Here is a 22,926-nt window from a genome sequence, read left to right as displayed (position 1 = left end):
TGGGGTACAGGTTTCAACAAAAGGAAAGATAAATGGGGGAATAAAAAGTAAATAAGCATGTGAGAAAATATAAAAGTGAAATTATTATTTTTTTTTCTAGTTAGTCATTTAGTCATTAGATTGTTCATCTTATCTGTGTTTTTAGATAAAACAACTCCCCTCATTTTTTCCCTGTAAGAAGGAAAGACTTTTATTTCAAAGCTGTATATTTTCTTAATAAATTATGTTGCATTTTGTTTTTTAAGATTTCTGGTTTTGGGCAGGAAGCTTATTTTATTCCATTTTATTTTATTTACTTTATTTTTGTATTTTATTTAATGAAAACATTGTATTCTCTGAGACTCTCCATGGAAAAGAAGTACAAACTAGGACTAATGATGACTTAAGATGAGAATTTTTCTACAAAGTTCATAATAAAACTCTTGCACTGGCTGATAGGATTTAAGTTTGTCATCTTGGTGTGTTAAAGCCACTTAAGTGCAATGGTTATCTTGCTTACATTTAGACTTTCTTCAACTCTCATCCCCCAAAAATTAGTGTACTTTTCGATGTTAAGTAACGAACAATAACAGGTCTCCTCCAGAAAGACAAGGTGTTCACTGGTGTTTTAAAGGACTTCCACATTCATATGCTCCTTCAGAGCTATGTGAGTTTGCTGAGGTGTTTCTGGTTGTGCAGGTGTGCCCAAAAAGCTCCACCACTCCTCATGGGGTAGTAACTCAGTCGTGGTCTACCAATGATGCACATACAGGAGTTGTATCCAAATCTTTTGGCACTCTTTGAATCTTTCAAATCATTTCAATGTTTTAAACAGGGGAGGAGGATTATAACCTCGTTGGGCTTGATAATGATTGCAAAAGGCATGAGAAGCTATTTAGCTGCCAACAGAAACAGGATGTGTTGCAGCACTTGAGGAAAGCACAAGAGATCAGCTAGGAAGACAAATACACACCATTGCTTCCCCGTGTCAGAAAAAATGTGTGCTGAAAGTTGTGTCATCAAGTGAATTGATTTAAATGGAGACAATTTAAATTACGGGTGTTTCAAATCCTTGTATTAGCCTCAGACTCTTTAACTGGTATAAATTATAGCTCTGCTGCAATGGGAAATCCAGAGCGCAGGGTAGCTTTTCTCCAGGCATTTACTGCTCATTAATTCATTCTACCATGGGTGTTTTGTTGCCAATATGGCACATGGCATGAGAGGGAAAACTCGAGTAACAATTACAAATAATTTATTGAAAGAGGATCATAAAAGTAAGATTAACTATGCAGGCTGCAATTACCGTGAGCTATAAACTGCCATGAAATAGTTGATAATATTAATTTTATTTTACATTTATTAAAATTTGTTATCACTGAAAAGTCTGTTCGTTTTTTTGGCTGTTTACTTTTCTTCCATAAAACTTGAAAGATATACGCATAGGAATTAGGTTAAAAAATGGAGGTACTTTACATCAGAATACACTGATCCAAATATAAAAGGATATAAACAGCAGGCGACTAGTTCATTAGAAAAACAGAGAGAGAGAATCTCTCCTTAGAAGGAGAGAGATAGAGACTTAAAATTGTTCAAAATATTGGGACAGACACAGCATGGTGGAACTTAGAGGGAAAATGTTTCACGAAATACAGCTTATGACATAAAGTCCAGGTCTTCTGAGAAAACATGGAAATTGTTCTTGCAAAAGAGAAAGTTAATTTTTCAGTTTTCTGTAAACAGTTCTGCCACACTACCTTCTCCTTTAGAGAAATGCTCACTGCTTTGTTTCCAGATTTCACTGCAATGAAGACAATGAAGACAACCCCTCAGAAAAGGAGTTACTCACTTTTTTAAGTTTCAGAAAGCAAGTGTCTAATGTAGTCAGAATCTACATATGCAGGAGTAGCAAATTGTCATTTTTAATGATTTATTTCTGTGTGCAGATTTTTGGCAAAGGCTGTAGTGTTTAAAAAACAAGGATCACAGTAAATCCTGGATGCTACGGGTACTGATGGTTGCAGAAAAGCATTGTAACAATCCTTTGCAACCAGGAACAGTTTTTTTTTTTGTAAATTTTATTTCAGCTTCCAGGGCTAGTTGGTTACACTACCCATCTTGGACAAAATTATTTCTCATGCTTGTGGGAGGATATCTTCTAGCAGATATTTCTTGCCGTGATCTTTTTGTGTAGTATAGCAGGCTTTTTCCTCTTGCTCATTGCAAACATAAAGTAAAAAAGGGGCTGGTGCAGCCAAGTACTGCAGTGGTGAGACTTGAGTACCATGTGCATACTTTGTGTACTGTGAAGGGTGGAAGGAACATAAATTATTCAGTGCTTCCAACCATTTAATGAAAAATCAAACAGGACTCCTAAGAACTCTGTTTTTGGTGAACTTTGAACATTAAGTGGGAATCTTTGATGGAAGAAGCAGCAACTGTCCCAGCTTTCGTGCTTCGTCCTTGCTAATCATCAGCATAACGATTTTGCTTTACTTTTAAAAAGCTGTTCTCTTGATGTTTCTCTAGAAATGTGAATGCTGGCCTTTGTTTAGAGCTGTCAGTGTAGTGAACGTTGCCTGGGTGGAAGGAAGGAGAGAATTCACACCTAATATGCAGAGAGTGCAAATATTAACAACTTTCTGTGGCCTTTTGTTCTTAAACATGGGAGCCAAAAGTGTGCTCCCGTTATCTTGATGTATTGCACTGCAGTTGTGGCCAGCCATAACGGGACTGAATGTTCTCATTGTACCTCTCGTCAGGGTGGGTCATATTGCTCAGGTAGCTCTCTGGTGTTTGGGAATAGGAGAAAATTCCATTCACAGTGCCTGGAGAGAGGATGGCTCTAAGCATAGGAGGGGCTGGTTGGCTTATGCTCTGTTTTAGCTTCATGACCTTAAATCAGAAAACTGGCTGAGTGTGGTACTCTGATAGTACCTGAGTGAGGCTGTGCCTTTCTCAGGAAGCCCTGCAGAGCATCACAGCAGGAGCAGCTGCAGATGTCCTATCCAGTGCTCCTCTCCAAAGCTGGTTTACATTCCTATGGTGACTGTGTGTGTCCCACTGTCCCACTGTGTCCCACTGTGTGTGCTGGGGGGAGGGCCCCAAAGATGGTTTGTCCTTGGGGTGGCGTGGGGCAGAGGTGAAAGCCAGGGTGTGCCAGGCAGCCTCCCTGCCTGTCCCTGGTAGAAGGATGCTGAGGGGATGCATGATAGGGGATGCATGATAGGGGAGCCCAAGGGAACTGGTCAGCTCCACTTGGAAGGTTTATTTTTATTTTTTAAATTAAACTTATTTTTAGCAAATTTGGTTAATTTGGATGAAAATACATTTTATTTTTTCTTTGGTCCTCTGAATCTTGTCCTATTCAGAAAGAGAGCTATTGCTTGCTTTCCTTTAGACCAGTATCTCAGGAGGGTCTATAGGCTCTGGGCTTTTTCTTTTCCTGCCTCCTCTCTATGTTTCATTTTCTGGGCTAACAGGGAATTGTGCATCTTTGGAACACAGCAAAACACCTGGGAAGTGCTCCCCTAGGTTTGAAGCATTTCTTTTCCCCCTAACTGCACTGACTTTTCATCCATTTCTGCAGCCACCTTCTCAGCCTTGCTTGCTTTTATTTGCCTGCCACAGTGAAGGAGACAACTAGGAGGCCACAGTAATTCCAGCACTGTACTTGAGGCTTTTGAAAAATCCCCACTTTTAACTTGGGATTTTGTTGGCCTTCAAAGTGCAGAATAGCACTAAGAATCAGCACAACACTATGAGGAGTCTGCATGCAAATTCAAGTTTGGAGCAGAGGCACTTAGCTAAGCATACCATTTTATTATTTTTTATTTTATGTTTGCCATTGAGACCCCAGAGGCAGCTGGAACATCTCTCTTCTGTTGAACTTCTCCTTTCTTTCCAGCCTCTCTCCTCCGGAAGGTAGCGAGTGTGGGCTCCTGCAGCTGCTTTCGCGGAGCTGTCGGCGCCTGTCACCCGCCACTCCTGGGCTGCCTGGCTGGACCTGGCTGGACTGACTCCCTGGCTGTGATCCCAGCAGAGCGATGTCTCCAGACCCTTTCTGTCTCCGAGGCGGGAGCAGTGAACTTTGTTCCAGTTTTTCCTGGCCCTCTCCCAAACGGAGCCAGAAGTTGTCTTTTTGAATTGCTTGCAGGTGAGGGGATTGAATCGTTTCAAATGCCTTTGAAAATAAGGTTATAACCGATGGGGTTATAATGTGGCAGATGGATTTGCTTGCTGGTAGGCCTGCTATAAGAATTATTGTGGCTATTCAAAGGCTAATTTCTATTTAGTATGCTAAATTTATCCATTGTGGCCAAAGCTTAAGGTATTCTCTGGCAATTATGACTTATATTTTAATGCTTGTACTTTAATAGACTTGATGTTTTCAATCTCAGAGGTGAATTTTATCTGCATTTGGGAATGTGGAGTAATGGAGACCAAGGCGAGTGGAACATAACTGTGGTGACATGGTCCATGAGCTTTTGTGAAAAGAGCATCCATGTCTGTTTGTCATTGCCCCATGGCACAGCACCAGCCCACTACTTGACTTACCTGGTGAGATGGCAAATGAGAGAAAACCTGCAGGTCATGAATCAAATTGTACGAGTAGGACAGTTGATTTAGGTAGTTAATTAACCAGTTAAATAACTGACCAGATCTGATTAATTAGTAGCTAATGGTAAGGTTCTGTCAGATTAAATTGATCTCTAGTAACCCAAAGGACAATTATTAGCTTATAATCACTGTCATTATTTTTTCCCCTGCATTGTTACAACAACCCCTGTTAGAGGTAATGGGATAATTTAGGACTGTTACATAAGGCTGTCTCCTTGACACAGGACAGTGCTTCAAGCACAGCTATAATGTGGGGCAATGCTATTCCTAATGCTTGCAAGTGAGATCCATGATTAAGTAATCATTGATTTTTCTAGGCAAATTTTTGTAACCCTATTGCTAATTTCATATTGCCTGTCAATTCATTGCCCATTGAAGTGCAAATAGTGGCACACAACAGAAAAAGCCAACGGAGATATCAAAGCTGGTGACCAACATGAGGAATGGAGACAGAAGGAAGGCAAAGAGTTTCTTTTCCAGGTTGTCTTACAGCCTTGACTTGGTACTTGGTAAAACAGAAATTTTCTGAATAGTTTGTATCAATGCCATCTGAACAGGATCTGAGCTACACACATTACGGGTGTTTCTGCAATACAAATGATTTGAGTCACGTCACATATCTCAAATATTTTGCTCAGAAGCAGAAGGCATATGCCCACTTTGGATGGCATCTGAGGGATGCTTGGAAGGCATGTGTGGCAGGCTTATACCAATGTCATTGCAACCAGCGTGACAGTGTCAGGCCATGTAGATTTTGACTTCTACAAGAGTATTATTATTAATGGATTAAGATATATATATTTTCCAATGAAAATCATTGTCTCCTACCACCCCCCACCTTTAACATTACCTTTCATCTTTAACAGAGATATTTCTATTTATTTCAGAAAAGATGATGCAGTCAAATGGAAACGATTGCAAGATATTTCTGATAAGTCACTTGCCGTGTTTCCACATTTGTTGCATCAGCTATTACTCATGTACCTACTTGTTAATTATTCTTGAAAGCACGGGAGTGAAGCGGTACAAATAAAGATATGCAAAGTGATGTTTATGGTTCAGTTGTTGAATCAAAACATAGCAAAACAAAAACCTCAGAAATTTGAATTGGAAATCTTATACCTGAAACCACTTTTGACATAATTATTCGATTCAGACTGAAATTAAATGAATTGGTTTTGACACCTCTAAGAAAAGACAAATAAAAGTAGGTTTACAAACTGGTAATCTAAAACCATCTCATTTGCTTTTATCCAATAGATTTGTTGTAGTTTATATTCCAGGCTATGAGAGATTAAAGTTTGTTCTCTCCTTTATAAAGCCATTTGAACTGGGAGAGGTTCCACTGTATTTTATTTTCCCTCTCTCTTTGTTTTATCCCATTTTCCAGTTTTAGAGAATTGAACATCCACCACAGCAGACTGCAATCCTGGTGTACATTTTCAGTGTGAGTGCCTCAATCTGTAGGCTGGAGGGTTTTCCTCTCCTCTTCCCATATCTTATCTTGCTGCAAATGCAGAAGGTTATGGCGAGGGCTGGAAAGCCACATCCTCATCTTGTTGCTTAGGAAGTGAGACCCTGCTTCTAATTCAAAGTCTATCTGAGTCAGGGCAAGGATATGCACATTCCTGTCTTTAGTCTGGAAAGTGAGCTATGAAATGAGATGGTCTTGGACATGTGTTCTCCTGCTGTGGCTATTCCAGTTAGGAATCAGGACACCCCTCTGGCAGTATGAACTCAGATGTTATCTTCTACTAACCTCTCACTGGCTTATCAAGCTCTTGAGCTCAGATGTAGCCTTCATGTTCTGGAAATCTCTTTTGCAAGCCAAAGCACCATCTGTGGGTATGCTCCTGGGCTACTGTGGAGCCTGTGGAATGATGAGACTGCCTCATGTCACACACATGGCATGGGATGGACACAGCTTGGCAGGGGACCCTAACTGCAGCGTGGGGAGGGGAATATTTGGGGCAGGGGGTTACAGTTCCCAGAGACAACCCTGGTAGGTTTGTCTATACCAATATCCAATAGGGTGATTATAGACTAACTCTGCATGAGAGGCTGTATTTATCCAGCTCCTTCTATTTTGTCTGTCTGCTCAGAAAGGATAGACTTGTCCTATTGCACAGCTGTGAAGAATTGAAAGGAAACACTTATTTTACTGTAGTGCAGAGATAAACAGGTCATGCCCTTCTGAAATGTTGGTTTTGCAACAGTGAAGTACACTTGAGTAGGCATAAAAATCTGCACTGTTTCACAGTGCAACTAATCCCACTCAGGTTGGGTTTACTTAGGAGAAATAAAGTCAGTTCATCTGCATGAGAGCCAGTCTGCAGTGAACCTATTTTTACAGCTTTCCATACACAGAGAGTAATAAATTTTACACTTAACTAGAATGAGACAGAAGTCAATGCTGCTTTTGAAAATTGGATGCTGGCTCAAAGACTGCTTAGCCAGTTTCTGGAAACTAAACAAAAGTTTGAGTTAAAGTCACTGAGAAGGATCTGCTGAAAGCCATTGCAACTCCTTTGGCACAAATCACACAGGCGGAAATGTTTCCTTGCCAATTAACTAATGCTTCTCCTTGTATAGTGGCTAATTCAGATCTGTGCAGTTTGTAAAATTACACCCCACCCCCCTAAAAACCCCAAAGCATGCTTGAAATGGAGAATTGACAGGAAAAAAGGCCACATGTCACAATAATTACTATAATTTGGTCTGTTATTTCCTTACTTTTTGGCTCGGCATTTGAAGCTTGATGTTAATTTGCTTGTATATCTAAAGGTGTTTCCTCTGCTTGTTTACACTAGCTATTATTTCTAAACATCCTTGAAATTATTTGCTATAACATCTCTCCTCATCTTTATATTACTTTTTGAGCCACTTTTAGAAAGTGCTTCCTTCTATTTTTGAACAGAAGCAGTTGGGAGCCAGAAAAATATGTTTTTGTTTGCATTTCTATTTTTGGTTTGAAATTGCTGGAAACCAGTAGGTGGGTTTTTATTTTCTAAGACTTTATTTTCAAAATGAAACAAATATTATGCATGAGGAATGCCACATATCTTAAATTACTTGTTTTAGTAACAGGAAAAAGTTCTTGTTAGAAATTCTTCTGAAGTGTGGCTCTATTTCCGGAAATCCTATCTTGCTCACTTCAGCAGTCTTGTACTCTCCCATTTCACTGAGTGATTGTTTTATACATAAAGAGATGAGGAGTTCATAGAAACATTGTAGGCATTCAAAGTCGGTATGTTTTCCTTTACCTTCTGTACTACACAGATTCTTTTGTTATATTTTCATTCTACCAGCCCAAGAAAAATCATGTAGGGAGTTGACTATTGGTTGTGTATATTGAATGAAATTACATAAATGGGTAACTGGTAGTTTTGGATATCCTTGGGATATAATTCCTACCATATGTTATCAGACTGCACAATTTTTGCTCTCCAAAAAGGGAAGAGTGTAATTCATTATAGGGTAGTCAGCTATGAAATCTCATTGTGCTCAGGAGATGGGAGCAAATGAGCTGATTAGAACACTCAGAAAACACTGGGAATATCTCAGCTGAGTGGAAATAATTTCATCTCAGTGGAAATAAAAATCCTATTGATTTCTTTCACAGTAGGGGGAAAAAATGACACTTCAAGATTTACTTATTTATTCTCTATTCATTTCTAAAACAAAGCCACAACCCAACAAGCCAAACAGAAAAACCCTGAAAGCAAACAAACAAAAAGTACCTTCCCCAACTATATCTGTGACTTTCAATATGTTTATTTCATAGAAAAAAAAAGGATAGCTTTGAGTTAGTACTCCTTATCAATAGTTGCCTTCTACATCAGTAAAATCTTTTCACATAATATGGCATTACCTTTGGAAAAGATACTTTTTGAAAGGGTGGAAGAAGATGAGAGGGTGAAGCTGGCAAGTCAAATCACGTTAACACTTTTTTTCATCTATTGTCAGGACTAATTTATGAAAATATAATGCAAAACTCAAGCAAACAACCCTTTTTCTTTTTACAGCTTTCCCTCTAAACTGAAACCATTCATGGAAGCTGATGGCAATGCTCTTGTAAGTATATCTGAAGTTATGTCACAGTTACTGACTAGTTGAAGAGATCATAGAAGACTGAGGACAGCATCAATATCCAGAGATCTTGCTCATGGGTTAGGCCAAGTGGTGAGACTGTTACAGGCTGCCCCAATTCTATTCTTGGGGTGAAATTGAATCTGTTGTATGGACCCACAGCCAGGGGTCCCCTCGCTTCCAAGAGCTACTCTTCAAAAGATGAGAAAAGAGTAATTTAGGATACATGAGCTTAGCAAAGGACTTTTCTTAGACATACATCTGTCTAATCCTTGAGGTTTTAGGAAAATACAGCTCTGTAGAAGACAAACTGATGATCATAGCATTTGGTACCATCTCAGACTCATGAATTGTGAGTTAAACTTCAGGAGACGTGAAGTCTGGTCTTCAGCAGTAGAGCAATGCCTCTGATTTTGCTTGTAGAACAAACTTTTCCTTCCCTCTCAGAGAGCCTCATATGTCTATTTTGCCCTGCTTCTTCCTTCAGGAGCATTTGCAAGCTGCAGTACACCTGGACTCTAGACAGAAGCATCCCAAAGACAAACTCCAGCTGCTTCTTGGCAGCTCTCCAGAGGGATGCTGCCCAGCTAGGTTTCATTCCCAACGATAATTGGTCGAGGCCACCCATTTGAAAGGGAGGCTGGAAATATATAGAGCCCCTGCTCTATGTTTTTAAATCAAACATGGGATCTCTAAGCTGACAGAAGTCTTTCACTGAAGATATCACTTCTCTTGTTCATTTTTGCTTATCAGGGGAGCCAGTCTGGCACAGAAGTGGTTGTGAACAACGCTCAGTTGTACAGCTCTCTTTGCAGCTGGCTCCCAGTTGTATTTGCCAAGTGGAGGAGCAATGGACAGCAAGCTTGAAGCCTGTGTTTTCATGCAGCATCACTATCCCATCCTGTTCAACCCTTAGATCTCACTAAACAGATGAACAAACAAAACCTCCCCCCAAAAAAGATGAAAAGCTAGCCTGTATTGCCAGCCTCACAGAAAAATTATGACCCTTCTAAAGTTAAAAATAACTGTGATGTTTTGCATTTATTTCAGACTCTTCTGAGGATTGTTGTCCTCAGATTTTCCCTGGAGCTAGACACATTTTTTTTCCTTAATTTTAGTTTTTTCCTAGTTGAACCTGTGATATTGAAATACACATCAAGAAATTTGTCTTTACAGAGGAACATTCACCATTATCAGAAGAATAGAAAAGTATGAGCCAAACTGAACATTTTGTTCAGTTTCAGGTTGTTCCAGTCAGTGACTATGTGTAGTAGTTACGATATGTTCACATCTGAAACTGCTGTTATGCCCGTGGTCAGTGCCATTGGTTTTACTGGTAATAACTATCTTCCACAGTCAGACTTTTCTGTTTGTTCTGCACTGGTGCTGTAGTCTGCTAGGTCTGAAAATTAAAAGTATTTCTTAATCAGTATTCATCCAGGCTCAATGAAATGAAAGATTTCCAACTTGCATAAGCCAGTTTTCAGAGGAGGAAACTTAAATTTACTTTTTGAGGAAAGATTTACCATTGGAGATGTGTTAAAGTGTTATATTCTTGTGGAAAACTGAATTGAAATCCTGCTGGTGAGGCATTGCATGAATTTTATGGTAGATTAAAGTAAATATAGGTTTTTCTATTGTTTTAAGATGAAAACAGTCTCATTGATTTTTATTTTTATTTTTAAATTAAATAATTTCATAAAATATTTGACTGCAAGCACTGGTGCTGAGGGGAAAGAGGTTTCTTTTGTTTCTTCAAAGATCTGCAAAATTTGGGAAACCAATTTGTTGAACAACCCTGGATTTCTTGGCATATTCCATTGATGTGTTCTGTTACTAGAAGATTTTCTTGTGAAGAACAAACAAATTATTTTTTATGGGTTGATATTGGGCTTCTGTGCAGCACTAGAAACATTTAAAAGTTGTTGAATTCCTGTTTGAGAATTAATTCGATGGAATTTATGTCAGCTTTCAGGAATCCTGGAAAAGAAAAACAGAAATGTAACTTAATTCATGAAATCTCACTCAGTGACAATTTTATTGTGGGTTCATCACTGATATTATCCAGGCAAACTAAATGTAATGCTGGCTTGGGAAACTGCCGTTCCTTCTCTGATTAGTTTCCCAACTCCTCCTATGAAATATGAAGAGATGGAGATCCATCACCCCTGTCAACCTGCAGCAGGAAACAATCATTGCTACTGAATAATAAATGCAAATTTGTGAATTATTTTTGCTACCCCAAGCTCTTAGTGGTTAATCAGTTCCCACCTCAGTCTGTATATAGAGCAGGCCCTAATAGAGAATTTAGGTAATATGGATATTAACCCTCTCTTGACAGATGAGCCATAGGCCATAGATACTATGCTGATCATCAATAAGGTTAGCGGAAAGATCTACTTCTTCCTCAGCTGTTTACAGAGCCACATCCTGTGTCAGTGTTGCTTTTGTCATTGTACAATTTTATGTTGGGTAAAGGCAACATGACCCCACCACATTATCATGGCAAAGATGCACTATCACCCTGCTTTGCAGTTTTTGCTTGTGGGTAGCTGACTAAAATTTGCTTTCCTTAACACCACTTTGGTAGCACTGAAGGAAAGTAATGAGTGTGATTACATGACCCATTGATTCACTGTGGCTGTCTGTTATTTCCACGTGTCCTAAATAGGGTGTTACTTTCTTTGGAATGAAGATGTGAAAGGTGGCCTGTACAGGACAGGGAAATCTTGGAGCTTCAGTGTAGCTGATATGTTTTCTCATTGCTTTTCTTTGTCTGTTGTCATGGAGAATAGTCAGGGAGACTGAGAGGCCGTGGTAGAATTTAAAAAAAATAGTGTAGAGGGGGGAAGAATACATGATGATTAAGAAGGAATCTGGGATTATTCACTCCTGGTAAAGCCACCCACAAATGTGTTGCTCAGGTCATCTCAAATAAGCACCAGATAAGCCCAAGAGTTACGATATGCAGTTCTGCACTCGGATACATGCTGCAAGGATAACTGGCTAGAGAATGCTTCAGCTCTTGTAAGTACTGGTGGCAGTGGTTTCTTGTGTTATTGTTTCCAGATGGTGTAGCTTTACTCATCTTTAATTTACCTGTGACAAGAGCCATCAAATCCTTCAAGAATAACATGAAAAGGGGTTTTGTTTTCATCCAAAGCTGCCTGATAGGTCCGGAGACTGCATTAGTAATGTTTCTAGCGTAGCTCTGCAGCGGATCAGGTAGTTACCAGCTTTGCATAGCAACATTGTGGCCGAGCATATTAAACCATACATCACCTTATCCAGCGTTTGTCATCTGGAGGTTTCAAAACCTTCCTAAAAAATAGAAGGTGAATGTTATTGTTCCCATGCTAGAGATGGAAAGGTTGAGGCCAAGAGAAGTAAAGTGCTTTGTCCACAGCCAGCCAGTCTGGGGAGGATTTACTCTAAGACCTGGACCTTATATTTCTGATGACCTCTTTCTCAGTCCCTGGTCTTCTGTTTTACTTTCATTTTCTGTGTGTTAACGTGGGATGAATGCACACTGATAATGAAAATATAATTCAATTATGTTATTTTTGCAGAGACTCAAAATTCTTATGTATGGCATGGCAAACTTCTGGTATATTTATATCTTAGTGTTTGGATAGTCTTCCAAGCTTGTGTGATTTATTTACCTTTCTTTAAAAAATATGAAACTCTTACTTATGTAGAGGGGAACTGTGTTCTTTTGTACTTTAAAAAAAAAGAAAAAAAAAAAAGAAAAAAAAAAGAAGAAAAATATTTTTTTCATTTTCAGGGGTAGGGGTGCTTAGAATATGCTAAAGGACAATAAAACATCTGCCATGTATTTTAATCAACCTATGTTTGTAAACCTCCCTCATGGAAGCATTAAAATGTTGGATTTCTAACTTTTATTTTTTAACTTCTGAACACAGAATATGATTCAGGGAAGCAAAGTAGAAGCTGCCTGTGGGTGTGAAACAGGAAGCACTAGTAGACAGGCACATGTATAATAGTTAGATTTGCCCTGGTTCAACTCCACATACATCAATTCTAATTAACACGTTTTATGCTTCAGCTACTAACGTCCCTTCAGCAGTGAGTGGGTTATGCATTTCCATCCTGCATATACCACCAGCATCACCACCACGTCCTTCTCGAGCTTCCCCCTCCCCTTTCTAGACAAATGTTGCAACACAATCTGAAATTTCCTCTTTTCTTTCCTTCCTGCATTTCTTACAGGTTCCTTTGCGTCAGAAGACAAAAAAGAAAAGTCAAGGTAATGAGAGATTTTTTTTCTTTTCTCTTCCTCTTTTGTTATTTTCTTAGTATGTCTTGATCTTGGGAGGGTGAGGATTTTATACTACTGCTGCTCAGCTGGTGGAAGGCTGCTTTTTAACTCCACTGTTTCTTGAAGCAATTCTGAAAAAAAATGACAACGTGCTGTTTTTTTGGACTAAATCCTTGTGGTATGTTAATTGTTTCAAAGCTGGAAATCAGTGAGGTAGAATCAGATGCATGCATACACATACACTGACGGTTTTAATGTACTTGGCATAATAATTTTCTTTAGCTGACTTAAATAGATGTATTGTTTTTCAGTGCAGCTGTGTGAAGAGAAATACATGCATGCTTCTCTTAAAAGGTTTAAAGGATATATTTTTAATTCACAAAAAAAAAGCTTGTGTATGGCTATCTAAATGATAACTAGTATCTGCATTATCTATAGCTTACTATTTTGTTTCTGCACATGAGACTGGCTTTCAAAGGCGTGTATGTTACTGTCAGAGCCACTACAAAATGGATTGACTTCTAAGTATATTTTAAGATATGCTTGGATGACTTGTTAAGATCACAAAGTAAGGTTGATATCTTTAATTGACAGCAACATCTTTCCTGGTAATGTACTTTTAAACAAGCAGAACACTGTATTTTTAATGGCACAGGGTTCTTCACAATGAGCCGACGAAGGATATCGTGTAAGGAGCTGGGGCAAGCTGATTGCCAAGGATGGCTCTACAAAAAGAAGGAAAAAGGAGCTTTCATTGGCAACAAATGGAAAAAGTTCTGGTGTGTGCTGAAGGAGTCATCGCTGTATTGGTACAGCAGTCAGCTGGTGAGTACAGCATCCATCCAGCCCCAGGGATGGATGAATGGCATCTGCTGGGATCGAGACTAGGGGAGCTGAGGTCACAGTTTAAAAGCACCCTGGAGAAGTACTAATGACTGGCTTTATTTCTCAGCCCTGACATTTCTTGTAATTTGGAAAGTGTCTATTTGAATGTGAAACATGCAGAAAACTGTGTTTTCTAGTTCAGTAAGTACTTGTGAAATGTTAACTTGTAGTCTGCTCTGCCCTTTGAAGAGCTCCTCTTCACAGACTCTGCTGGCATTTGAATCTGGTAAAGGTTTTCCTGGGTCAGGCAGTTTGCTATCAAGGCTTGAAGCAATACTGCCTCCTCACTTCTAATTTGCTTAATTTTTAGAAGTGTCTCTTCTGCTTCTCTCTTCATTCCCTTCCACACTAAGATTCATCTGTTTATTTGTTTGATTTTGTTTGTCTCTCTTCCATTTCCCCCCCCCCCCACTTTTTTTTTTTTTTTTTTCCCCTGTTTGAACTGGTAGGATTGCAGGTATGTGCACTGGCAATTCATGATGATTTTATTCGTCTTTTGGCTGATGTCTCATCCATAGCATTGTGATTAAAGTCTCTCACGTTCTGCTGATTTTTAACTTCCTGCTTTGATGAGTCAATGCTGAAAGTCAAGTTTGCAAGAGGAGACAGTGTTTTGAATTCAAGGTCCAGCTTTCTGTTCAGGGGATGAGCTTTCCTCAGGACAGCTGGCATAGATGGCATTCCTCTTCCTGACAATCCAACCCAACTACTCCACTTACAGTGTGAGTGGGAAATTGTCTGAGACAAAGAACAGCAGGTCCTGGATTTATGTAATCAGTCAAAGAAGCTAAGAAGTAAAAACTGAAGAAGGGGGGAAAGAATCATAGTGAGAAATTCAGAGTAACCCTGGAATCCCCTCTGCATATCACTGTGCTCTGCATCTGGCAGCTTCCCTCTGCAGATGTGCTACCTGGGTTTTTAATGGGAGGTTATGGCTGAGTGCAAAGAGCCAGTGGTTCCTAGGGAACAGCTGATTTTTATTACAGTCTGTTGCTACAGCAGAGACGGTGTCTTGTGTGTCCTAGGAAGATTCTAACATAGTTATTCCCTTTACTCTCTTGCACTGCTATTTCTAAAAAAGCTTCTGTTGTATTATAATGATGCTGGCAAAGCCCAGAACTGGCACATGCAGAACATTAGGGGATGCTAACAACATCAGCTGAAACTGAACAGATTCAGTGTGGGATTGCAAACGGTCATCAGGCTTCCTAAATGCAAACATGTTGCTCCGGAAATCAGGATGTCTCAAGGCCAGCAAAGGATGAAAGATTAAAAAACCAAAACTGTCTTAATTATTAGAGCATTTGAACAAATTAAATACAATTTGGATTTTTTTCACAGGATTCTTTTTATTGCAATAATCCTTGTTAAAGCTCTTGCGGTCTTCTTCAAGTTACAAATAAAAGTAAAAAATATACAAATATTTAAAAAAATATATTAAAAAAATAAATTAAATTTGCCTATGTGGCAATGAACTCTGTCAGTGATTGTAGTGACAGAACAAAGAGAAATGGTTTTAAATTAAAAGAGAGTAGATGTGAGTAGATTTAGGTTAGATATAAGGAGGAAATTCTTTACCCTGAGGGAAGTGAGGCACTGGAACAACTTGTCCAGAGAAGCTGTGGATGCCCCATCCCTGGAAATATTCAAGACCAGGTTAAATGGGGCTTTGAGCAATCTGGTCTACTGGTCTCTGCGCATGGCGGGGGGGTTGTAATTGGGTGGTCTTTAAGGTCCCTTACAACTCAAACTGTTCTATGATTCCATGAAACAAATCTTTATTCTGATGAGGAGTGTATTTCCCATTTTCTCTTCAGCTACAATTTTAACATGATAAAAACTTTAACAGACCTTTCTTAAATGACATTTTAAAATGATGTTAGATATTCTTTTTTAGGCAAAAGTGAAAACAACTGTGCTGGTCATGGGTTGTTATTTTTTTTTGTGTGGTTGTGGTAGTCTGATTTAGCTTCCTTTCAAAACCAAGTTAAATACACACATAAAAAGTAAGAAAAGAAATAAGAAGAGTAGAAAAATAGGAGGAAAAAAAAGAGTGTTTTTTCAATGCTTGCCATAATTTTGCTTAGAAGACTTGGTTTGGTAGGTACTTCTCAGTGGCGTTAATATCCTGCAAATCCATTGACTGTTCTAAACCACTGCTTGTAGTTGTTCCTCTGGCTGAGCATCATTAAGAAAAGTGTGCTGGACAGCTAGCAGGCATTTTAGACATGAGAATTGTTGGAAACAAATTATTCTGAGGAGTAATCAACCTGAGAAGAAACAAAATGAGGCAAGATAGGGGAAATTTTGCATTCTGGAGAATGTGTGTTGGGGGGTGGGGGTGGCGGTGGGGGGAGAGAGAAGGTGCAAAGTTGTCTGCTTCCTTTACTTCAGTGGTCTGGCTAAATTCCTCTCTCAGGATTCAGAGAAACCATGGTCATACAGATCCCAACGCTCCTATACAGCATTTGCCATGTGAATGAACTTGTCATTTTAGTCCATGCCTCCTTTCCTATTGTCACTGACTGCCCCAAAACAAACAAGGTTGAAGAACAGGTGGCAGCCTCATTCAGATTCATTTCATATACTCTGAAGAGTTCATGCAGCTTCAAAATACTTCTGGCTTATATCAGTCCTGACTTCTCACCTATCACAGTACTTCTTGTAAACATGCTAGCTGGTAGCACCTCTTCGCTTTCAACTTCTGCTGACTCCTCTACACTATTTTATGTTAAAAATCTGATGTTTCTTTGGACAACTTAGAGTACAACTTCTGCATAAATTTAGATTCAGGTGACATTTTCAGAATCACAGTAACTATAGGGTGTTAAAAGGAGGGGAGGTGTCCTTTGCTAAAATATGCTTGCTTAAAATGATGAGACCAGAACCATGCTTAGTACCACCACTGGAGTTACATCTGAGATGAATTTGATCCATTGTATTTTCACAGATATCTTCACCTTGCTATTTATGAAGAAAAAATATCAGTAACATACTCACTGGCTTACTTGATATTTCTTTTTACTTCTGCACGTGGCCTGGCTTTAATACTTCCATCTTCAGTGGAGTTAATGGTCACAACAGGGCATCCAACGTGACAGTTGAGTTTGTGTGTGTTACAGGAGACGGAGTCTTGCCTCTCCCACGCTTGAGATGTCCCATGATGGGCCTCTCAGAGGCTGAAGTGAAAGGCGGTGATGGAGGACAGGGACCGAGGTCAAATGAACTGGGTTATGCTGACTGCTTGTAGCTCGGCCTGACTGGTTTTGTTCTTGTGAGGAAAAAGTATGTTTTGTTAGTGGCTGCGTAGAAAATGCAGTCAGACAGACGTTGGCAACTGTAACATAGCAACAGGGTGCTGGACCTAACCTTTTTTTTTTTTTTTTTTTTTTTTTTTCTAGCAGAGCTGGAGAAAATAAGGAGTGGGTGGAATTTGTAACCGAATGCGCATTATCCCAGATTTGGGGAGGTAACCTCAGCTGACATCATGTTCTCGGTGAAGTCTGTCTTGAGGCTGCCTCTAAAGCTCTCTAAATTTCTGTTGCTCAGGTTTAATTTGCCTTCAGGTCACTCCAGTTCTGGGTCTTTCACACCAGGCAGATTGGAGGAGGCAATGTAGGTCACTCTGGCTGACATTTGCAGACAAGTGTTCCTTCAGTTTAACGTAAAATACCTTGTGAAAGTAACAGCTCAAAAGTAAAAATAATAAAATACTGAGAATGGCCAGCAATCAGACACTTTAGCAGTCAAGCTTCTCACCTACTGAAAGCAAGCATGAGCAGATAATTAAATCCAAATTAGCTTTTTGACTGGCTAGATGAAGTACTGAGAGACATAAGTTAGGGCACCTGTGGTTTCAGCATCTCAGCACATTTAGACAGACTGCTCTGAAACATCTTCCCATACATACTTGCTCTTTTTTTGACACACGGATATCATATTTGGCAGGGAAACTTATTTGTAACAGGGGCATTCCCCCCCAGTATGGGGAAGGAAAGCTGTTTGGAGTAGGGGGAAAAAAAAAAAAAAAAAGAAAATTTTTGCAATGGAAATAGAGAAAATTTCAGAAAATGCATTTGAGCAGTCAGACTTTTTGAGTGCATTTGGGACACCAAACTCTTTGGAGAGTTGCTCTCTCATAATGTTTGCTTCCCTGTTTTCACTACTGTTCTCCTTAGTCATGTGTCTTGAAAATATGTTGAAGAGGACAGTGTGTAATCCTGCCAGACCCTTTACTGGTTTTAGTTCTTTCCTGCCCCCTCATACTGAAACCTTTGAGGGAATCGGTACTTCTGCATAAGAAGAGGGGTTCAGGGGGAAGATCAGCATGTATAATCCTGGGCTTCTGGCTCATCTTGTGCTTGTTGCAGCTATGTGAATAATGTCATCTGGAAAGGGACAGAGGGCTAAAAGCCTCTGTCATGCTAGGCCTTTTGGGATAGCTTGGTTGGTTTTCAAAGTAATGTTGAAATACAGTTTTACAGGATGTGTTAATGATGGTTGTCATGGGGATTCAGCTGAAAAGAAATATAAGTATAAAATCAAAGGGTTTCAGGCTGTGATCTACTGTCACTATTTGTCTTTGTATTTTTTTTTTCCCTGCATTCACTGCATTTAAATTGGTCCTCACTCCAAGAGCTTTGCTAGGAACCATATAATTGCAGTCTTTTAAAACAGGAATCTTTCACCTTTGAGTTATAGTAACTGCTTGCGTTCATGACACAAATTCATCGATGTTGGTTGATTGTGTCAAGGGTTTCAGAGACCTCTGATCTAATATGCTACACAAATTATTCAAAGCTCTAGAGCTCTATCCCCACTGGTGTACTTGGCAGAGAGAAAAAAAATAAAATAAAAATCCTAAATAGGCTTGAGGACTGAACTGCTCCTCCAGCATCCATGAGGTCTTTTGCAGGCAGCACTGAAACACCGGGATGAAGCCATCAGGCATAACTTGAGATGCAGAATGGAGCTGTCCTGCAATAAGTGGATATTTTCATTTTACAGCACTTTTTAAAAAAACAAAAACAAAACAAACAAAAAAACTTTTCTGCATCATTACATCCACTTTAAATATTGAAAAGGATCAATTAAATTATTTATTAAGTTTGCTAAAGTTACTGAATTTGTACAATATATTGAGAGGCAAGCTGAAAAGGGCATTAACCTTTTTCATTGTGTTCCTTCAATATGTTTCATTAATATATTTGATTTTTGGGGACAGAAAAGGGTGTTTTGTTTGTGTGTGAAGTTGTTGACTGCAGTGACACTCATAAGCTCATAATGTTTGAGTGTTAAGTTTTGTTTTCCTTTTTTTTCCATTCCTTTTTTTCTAATACTATAAAATGGAACTACATGTCCATCAAACATCTGTTTTCTATTACACAGATGACACATCTGAGTTGCAACCAATAGTGCATTAAAAACAACAACAAAAAGTTGTTCCTAAAATTCACATTATCTTCCTTCCTTTCACTTCTACATAAAATGAAACATTAAAATTTTATTGTAAATTAATGTGAAATCACTGACAGAAATGATGTAAAGGCAGAATGTGATGCATTGAACATGATCTTCTACTAAATGGAACAGGTCAGATACTGCATAAGGTGAGATTTCTCTATGGTAAAACTGGTAAATGAAATCAAAGCCTACAGATCTGTCTCTCTGAGAAATTTAGAGACTGATCCTTTAATTTGCATGGTCATGGAATACATTAGTCCTTCAAGTTTAAGTTCCATCTCTGCATGAGCACTCCAGGTGAGTGTCCCCATACTGAGTAACAGCATCCTGTTGATTCTGTGGCCCAACACAATCTGAATGCTCAAATGCCTGTATAAAGTATTTCTCTAATGCTAGGTTTTAATCTCCTCATGAGTGTCTGTGCAGCGTCCTAAACAATTTACAGGATGCGGTCTTGCCATCTAGACTAGTGCTCCAATAGTAAAACTGGCTGAGTGGTGATAGCATTCATAATATGTCAGCTCTTCCCTCCCCCCCAAAAAAAACCAACCACCACCACCACCAACAAAACAAACAAAAAACAAAAACACAACAACTAGTCACCCAGTCTCCCACTGGATGCTTTATTGTGGGTGAGAAGGTGGTTCAATATATTCCTTTTCAAAGTGTCTTCTGGATCTCCTGTTTTGCTTTGTTTTGTTTTATTTTATTTTATTTTTTATACTGGGCACTATTGATTGATACTATAGAGAAGCATCTAGCATTGTAGAAGTTTCATATCCAACAGTGTGTGTAATAACAGGTTTGATACCACATTAACAGTTTTATTTTAAGGTCAGTCTCTGGTGTTTCTAGACTGATCTTGGGGATCAGATTATAATTTCAGTGTTCCTGCTGCACTTGGCCTAGTAAATGACCACTCTTAGTGGTACAGGAATGCAGGACAGTACATTCAGTATCTTCAGTACAATGCAGCCCATGAACAAAACTCCTCATTTGTATCATCTGTATATTTGCTGTACTATGGATCTGGGGTAGAAATATGAGCTTAAGGTCTAATTGTTTGAAACACACATATTTTAAAAACAAACATTTTATTTTTAATCTTGTAATTATTTTTTTTAGTCAATTATTATTATGTCTCCATGACTTTAGCCTCACTAAATTCAAATCTGTGGAATGGAAACAAAAGATCCTCAGACAGGCTCTGAACAAATATGACAGGTAGAAATACAAAAAGAGAAATTTAAAAACCCATAATAACAAATAAGGATTTTTCTGTACAAATGAAGCCACATTGCAAAATGAAAGATTTTTCAGCTCAGATGCTGATGAGCATTACTGTTTCTCCTGTACCAAAATAAAATATGAAAAAAATATATTCATTAATAAAAATACCCATTCCACTGCTTTTTTTTTTTTTTTTTTTTTTTTTTTTTAAAGCAGGCAAAACCATTTACTGGTGAAGATGTAAAATATAAACCTCTGATATGAATATTTAATGCTTGTAAACTGGAGGAATGATGGTTATATTGTGATTTACCATATACAAAAGAACAGATATGCAGAGGTACAGGGAAGCCACCCACTGAAATATCCTTTCTGTATCCATATTTCAGTTCTAAGAGATTTATACTTTCAAGCATTAAAGCTCAAAGACTTGTCTTGATGAACATCTTTTTATAGTCTTTTCATATTCATGCATAATATAGCTTGAGGTGCTGTCAGTCATCTATCTCCATTTATCCCCTGTCTTTGTAATTATTGTGTATATTTTACCTGCTTTAACTCAGTGTATATTTTCAGAATTGTAATATGGCCAGGGATAAGACCTAGGAGCTGTAAATAGTTGATACCGGAATTAATGTTTTCTGTATTTTGAAAAGTACATTTATATACATATGTATATATGTATATATATATATCTGTGTGTATTTTTTTTTCCTGATGTTATATGCTACAGGCTTTTGCCTACCTTATTGCTTCTCTTAGGAGCAGTCCTAGTTTCTTGCATCTGATCAGGTAAATGTAGATAGATATAGTAAAAGAGTTGTTTCAGCTGCAGGCAGGAAGAATGGGGATTCGGGGCCAACTGGTAACTTCAGTATTACTGAAGCCACTCTGGTACAGAGTCCAGCTGACCTGGAACAGAGATGTTACTGCTCAGTAAATGCGCTCTCTTACAGAAAGGGGCGACTGTGTCTAAATAGTGTACTTGAAATGTCTGCCTGGCTTCTTCTACCTCCTGAACTATGGTAGAGAATTTTTGGAGGGAGTGATTTCTGTGTGGTCAGAGTCATCTGAGTCTGGTTCACAGCCTGACAAAGCAGCTTGTCTGTGTGGGAACATCCAACAGCACTGGTACCTTCTCACTTCCTGGCATGGGAGCAGCCCCTATTGCCTCTCTCTGCCTTGGTCATGTACAGGAATAGACAGGTTACCCAACAAAATTGTCTATATTACAATTACCCAGGGTAGACCCTCCTCCATCCTCCTTGGGTCATTTTGGGTAATGTTTGAATTCCTATTACTATAGACATTTAGTTTTTGAATATGCATAGATTATTATGCGTTGCTGTTAAGCGTCTGTGTAACAGACACGCATGCTGTATAATGGAACATATGCTTGCTTGTTTGAGCTTGCATTTAACAGCCACACCAGAAATGATAATATAACACTTATTCGTTCTCTCTTTAGTCACCCATCTTTTCTGTGTAACTTCTGATTTTGAAGCTGTTTTTAGAGCTGAGGTTCAGTAGTTTCATTTTCCATGCTATGTGCACAAAGCTTGTCTGGTCCCTTTATTGAACCAGGTTGTGTGATCATGGATGGCTGCAGAGGAATTGGGTTCCTCTACCTCCCTGCTACTTTTCCTCCTCCAAACCTAAATTTTGCCCTTGACAAAAAATTTTAGACTGGACATGACTTATGACTTAATCATGAATCTTAGAAAAAGATATTCTGATTTTAAAACAAATAAACAGCAACAACAAACAACTCTGAGGTGAGGAGGCAGGTGAATCTACCTCAGCGCTCTTATATGAGCTGAGGATCTTTCCTTCCTCAGGTTCTGTGCTATTTGGAAGTCTACAACAAATCCTATGCTCACACTCTCTTGCTTACACAGACAGGAGTGCAAGCTCTTGAGCTTTCTCGCATCCAGGACTTGCTCAAATAATAGCTTGTGTAGGAATAGTTCTTGTTTCCAAATATCATCCAAAACTTTGGGTGTTAATATGTCCCCATGGTGATGAGAATACATTTTACGGTATAAAAAAGCTGTCAAAAACAAGCACTTGTATGTTAAATAACATTAAGCATTGGAGTCTGGTAGTTTAACAACTGGTTGATCTGATTTATTTATTCATTGCAGGCTGAAAAAGCAGAAGGATTTATCAGGCTTCCAGACTTCAGTGTGGACCGAGCAACAGAATGCAAAAAAAAGCAGTAAGTTTATCTCTTAGCCCTGGTTTTGCATGATTTTTTTTACAGTGTTGCAAAGAATTGGATCTCAGTACTGCCTGACAATGGAGCTGTGGGGAGATCTTCTGTGTTGTACAAATAATGGGATTTTAAATGTGTTACTCAAAGAAAACCATACAGTAAATAT

At 38.8% G+C, this 22,926-nt stretch overlaps 1 protein-coding gene across 12 annotated transcripts in view; it reads left to right on the top strand.

Annotated features, from left to right (window-relative positions):
• The window catches only part of IPCEF1 (interaction protein for cytohesin exchange factors 1), an 82,937-nt gene that overhangs the window by 28,888 nt on the left and 31,123 nt on the right, over positions 1 to 22,926 (top strand). For 6 of the 12 annotated variants that reach the window (XM_084513127.1, XM_084513126.1, XM_084513128.1 and 3 more), the window contains exons 2-6: positions 3,887 to 4,135; positions 8,625 to 8,673; positions 12,919 to 12,955; positions 13,623 to 13,792; positions 22,690 to 22,763. In XM_084513127.1, coding sequence (XP_084369253.1) covers positions 8,650 to 8,673; positions 12,919 to 12,955; positions 13,623 to 13,792; positions 22,690 to 22,763 — 305 coding nt within the window. In that variant the 5' untranslated portion in view covers positions 3,887 to 4,135; positions 8,625 to 8,649. The other 6 variants (XM_084513132.1, XM_084513129.1, XM_084513133.1 and 3 more) reach the window with 6 other exon arrangements.

Source organism: Aythya ferina, assembly GCF_964211825.1.
Source record: "Aythya ferina genome assembly, chromosome: 3".
Classification (NCBI taxonomy): domain Eukaryota; kingdom Metazoa; phylum Chordata; class Aves; order Anseriformes; family Anatidae; genus Aythya; species Aythya ferina.
Note: the sequence above shows the minus strand (reverse complement) of the source record. Positions and strands in the feature narration are given on the sequence as shown.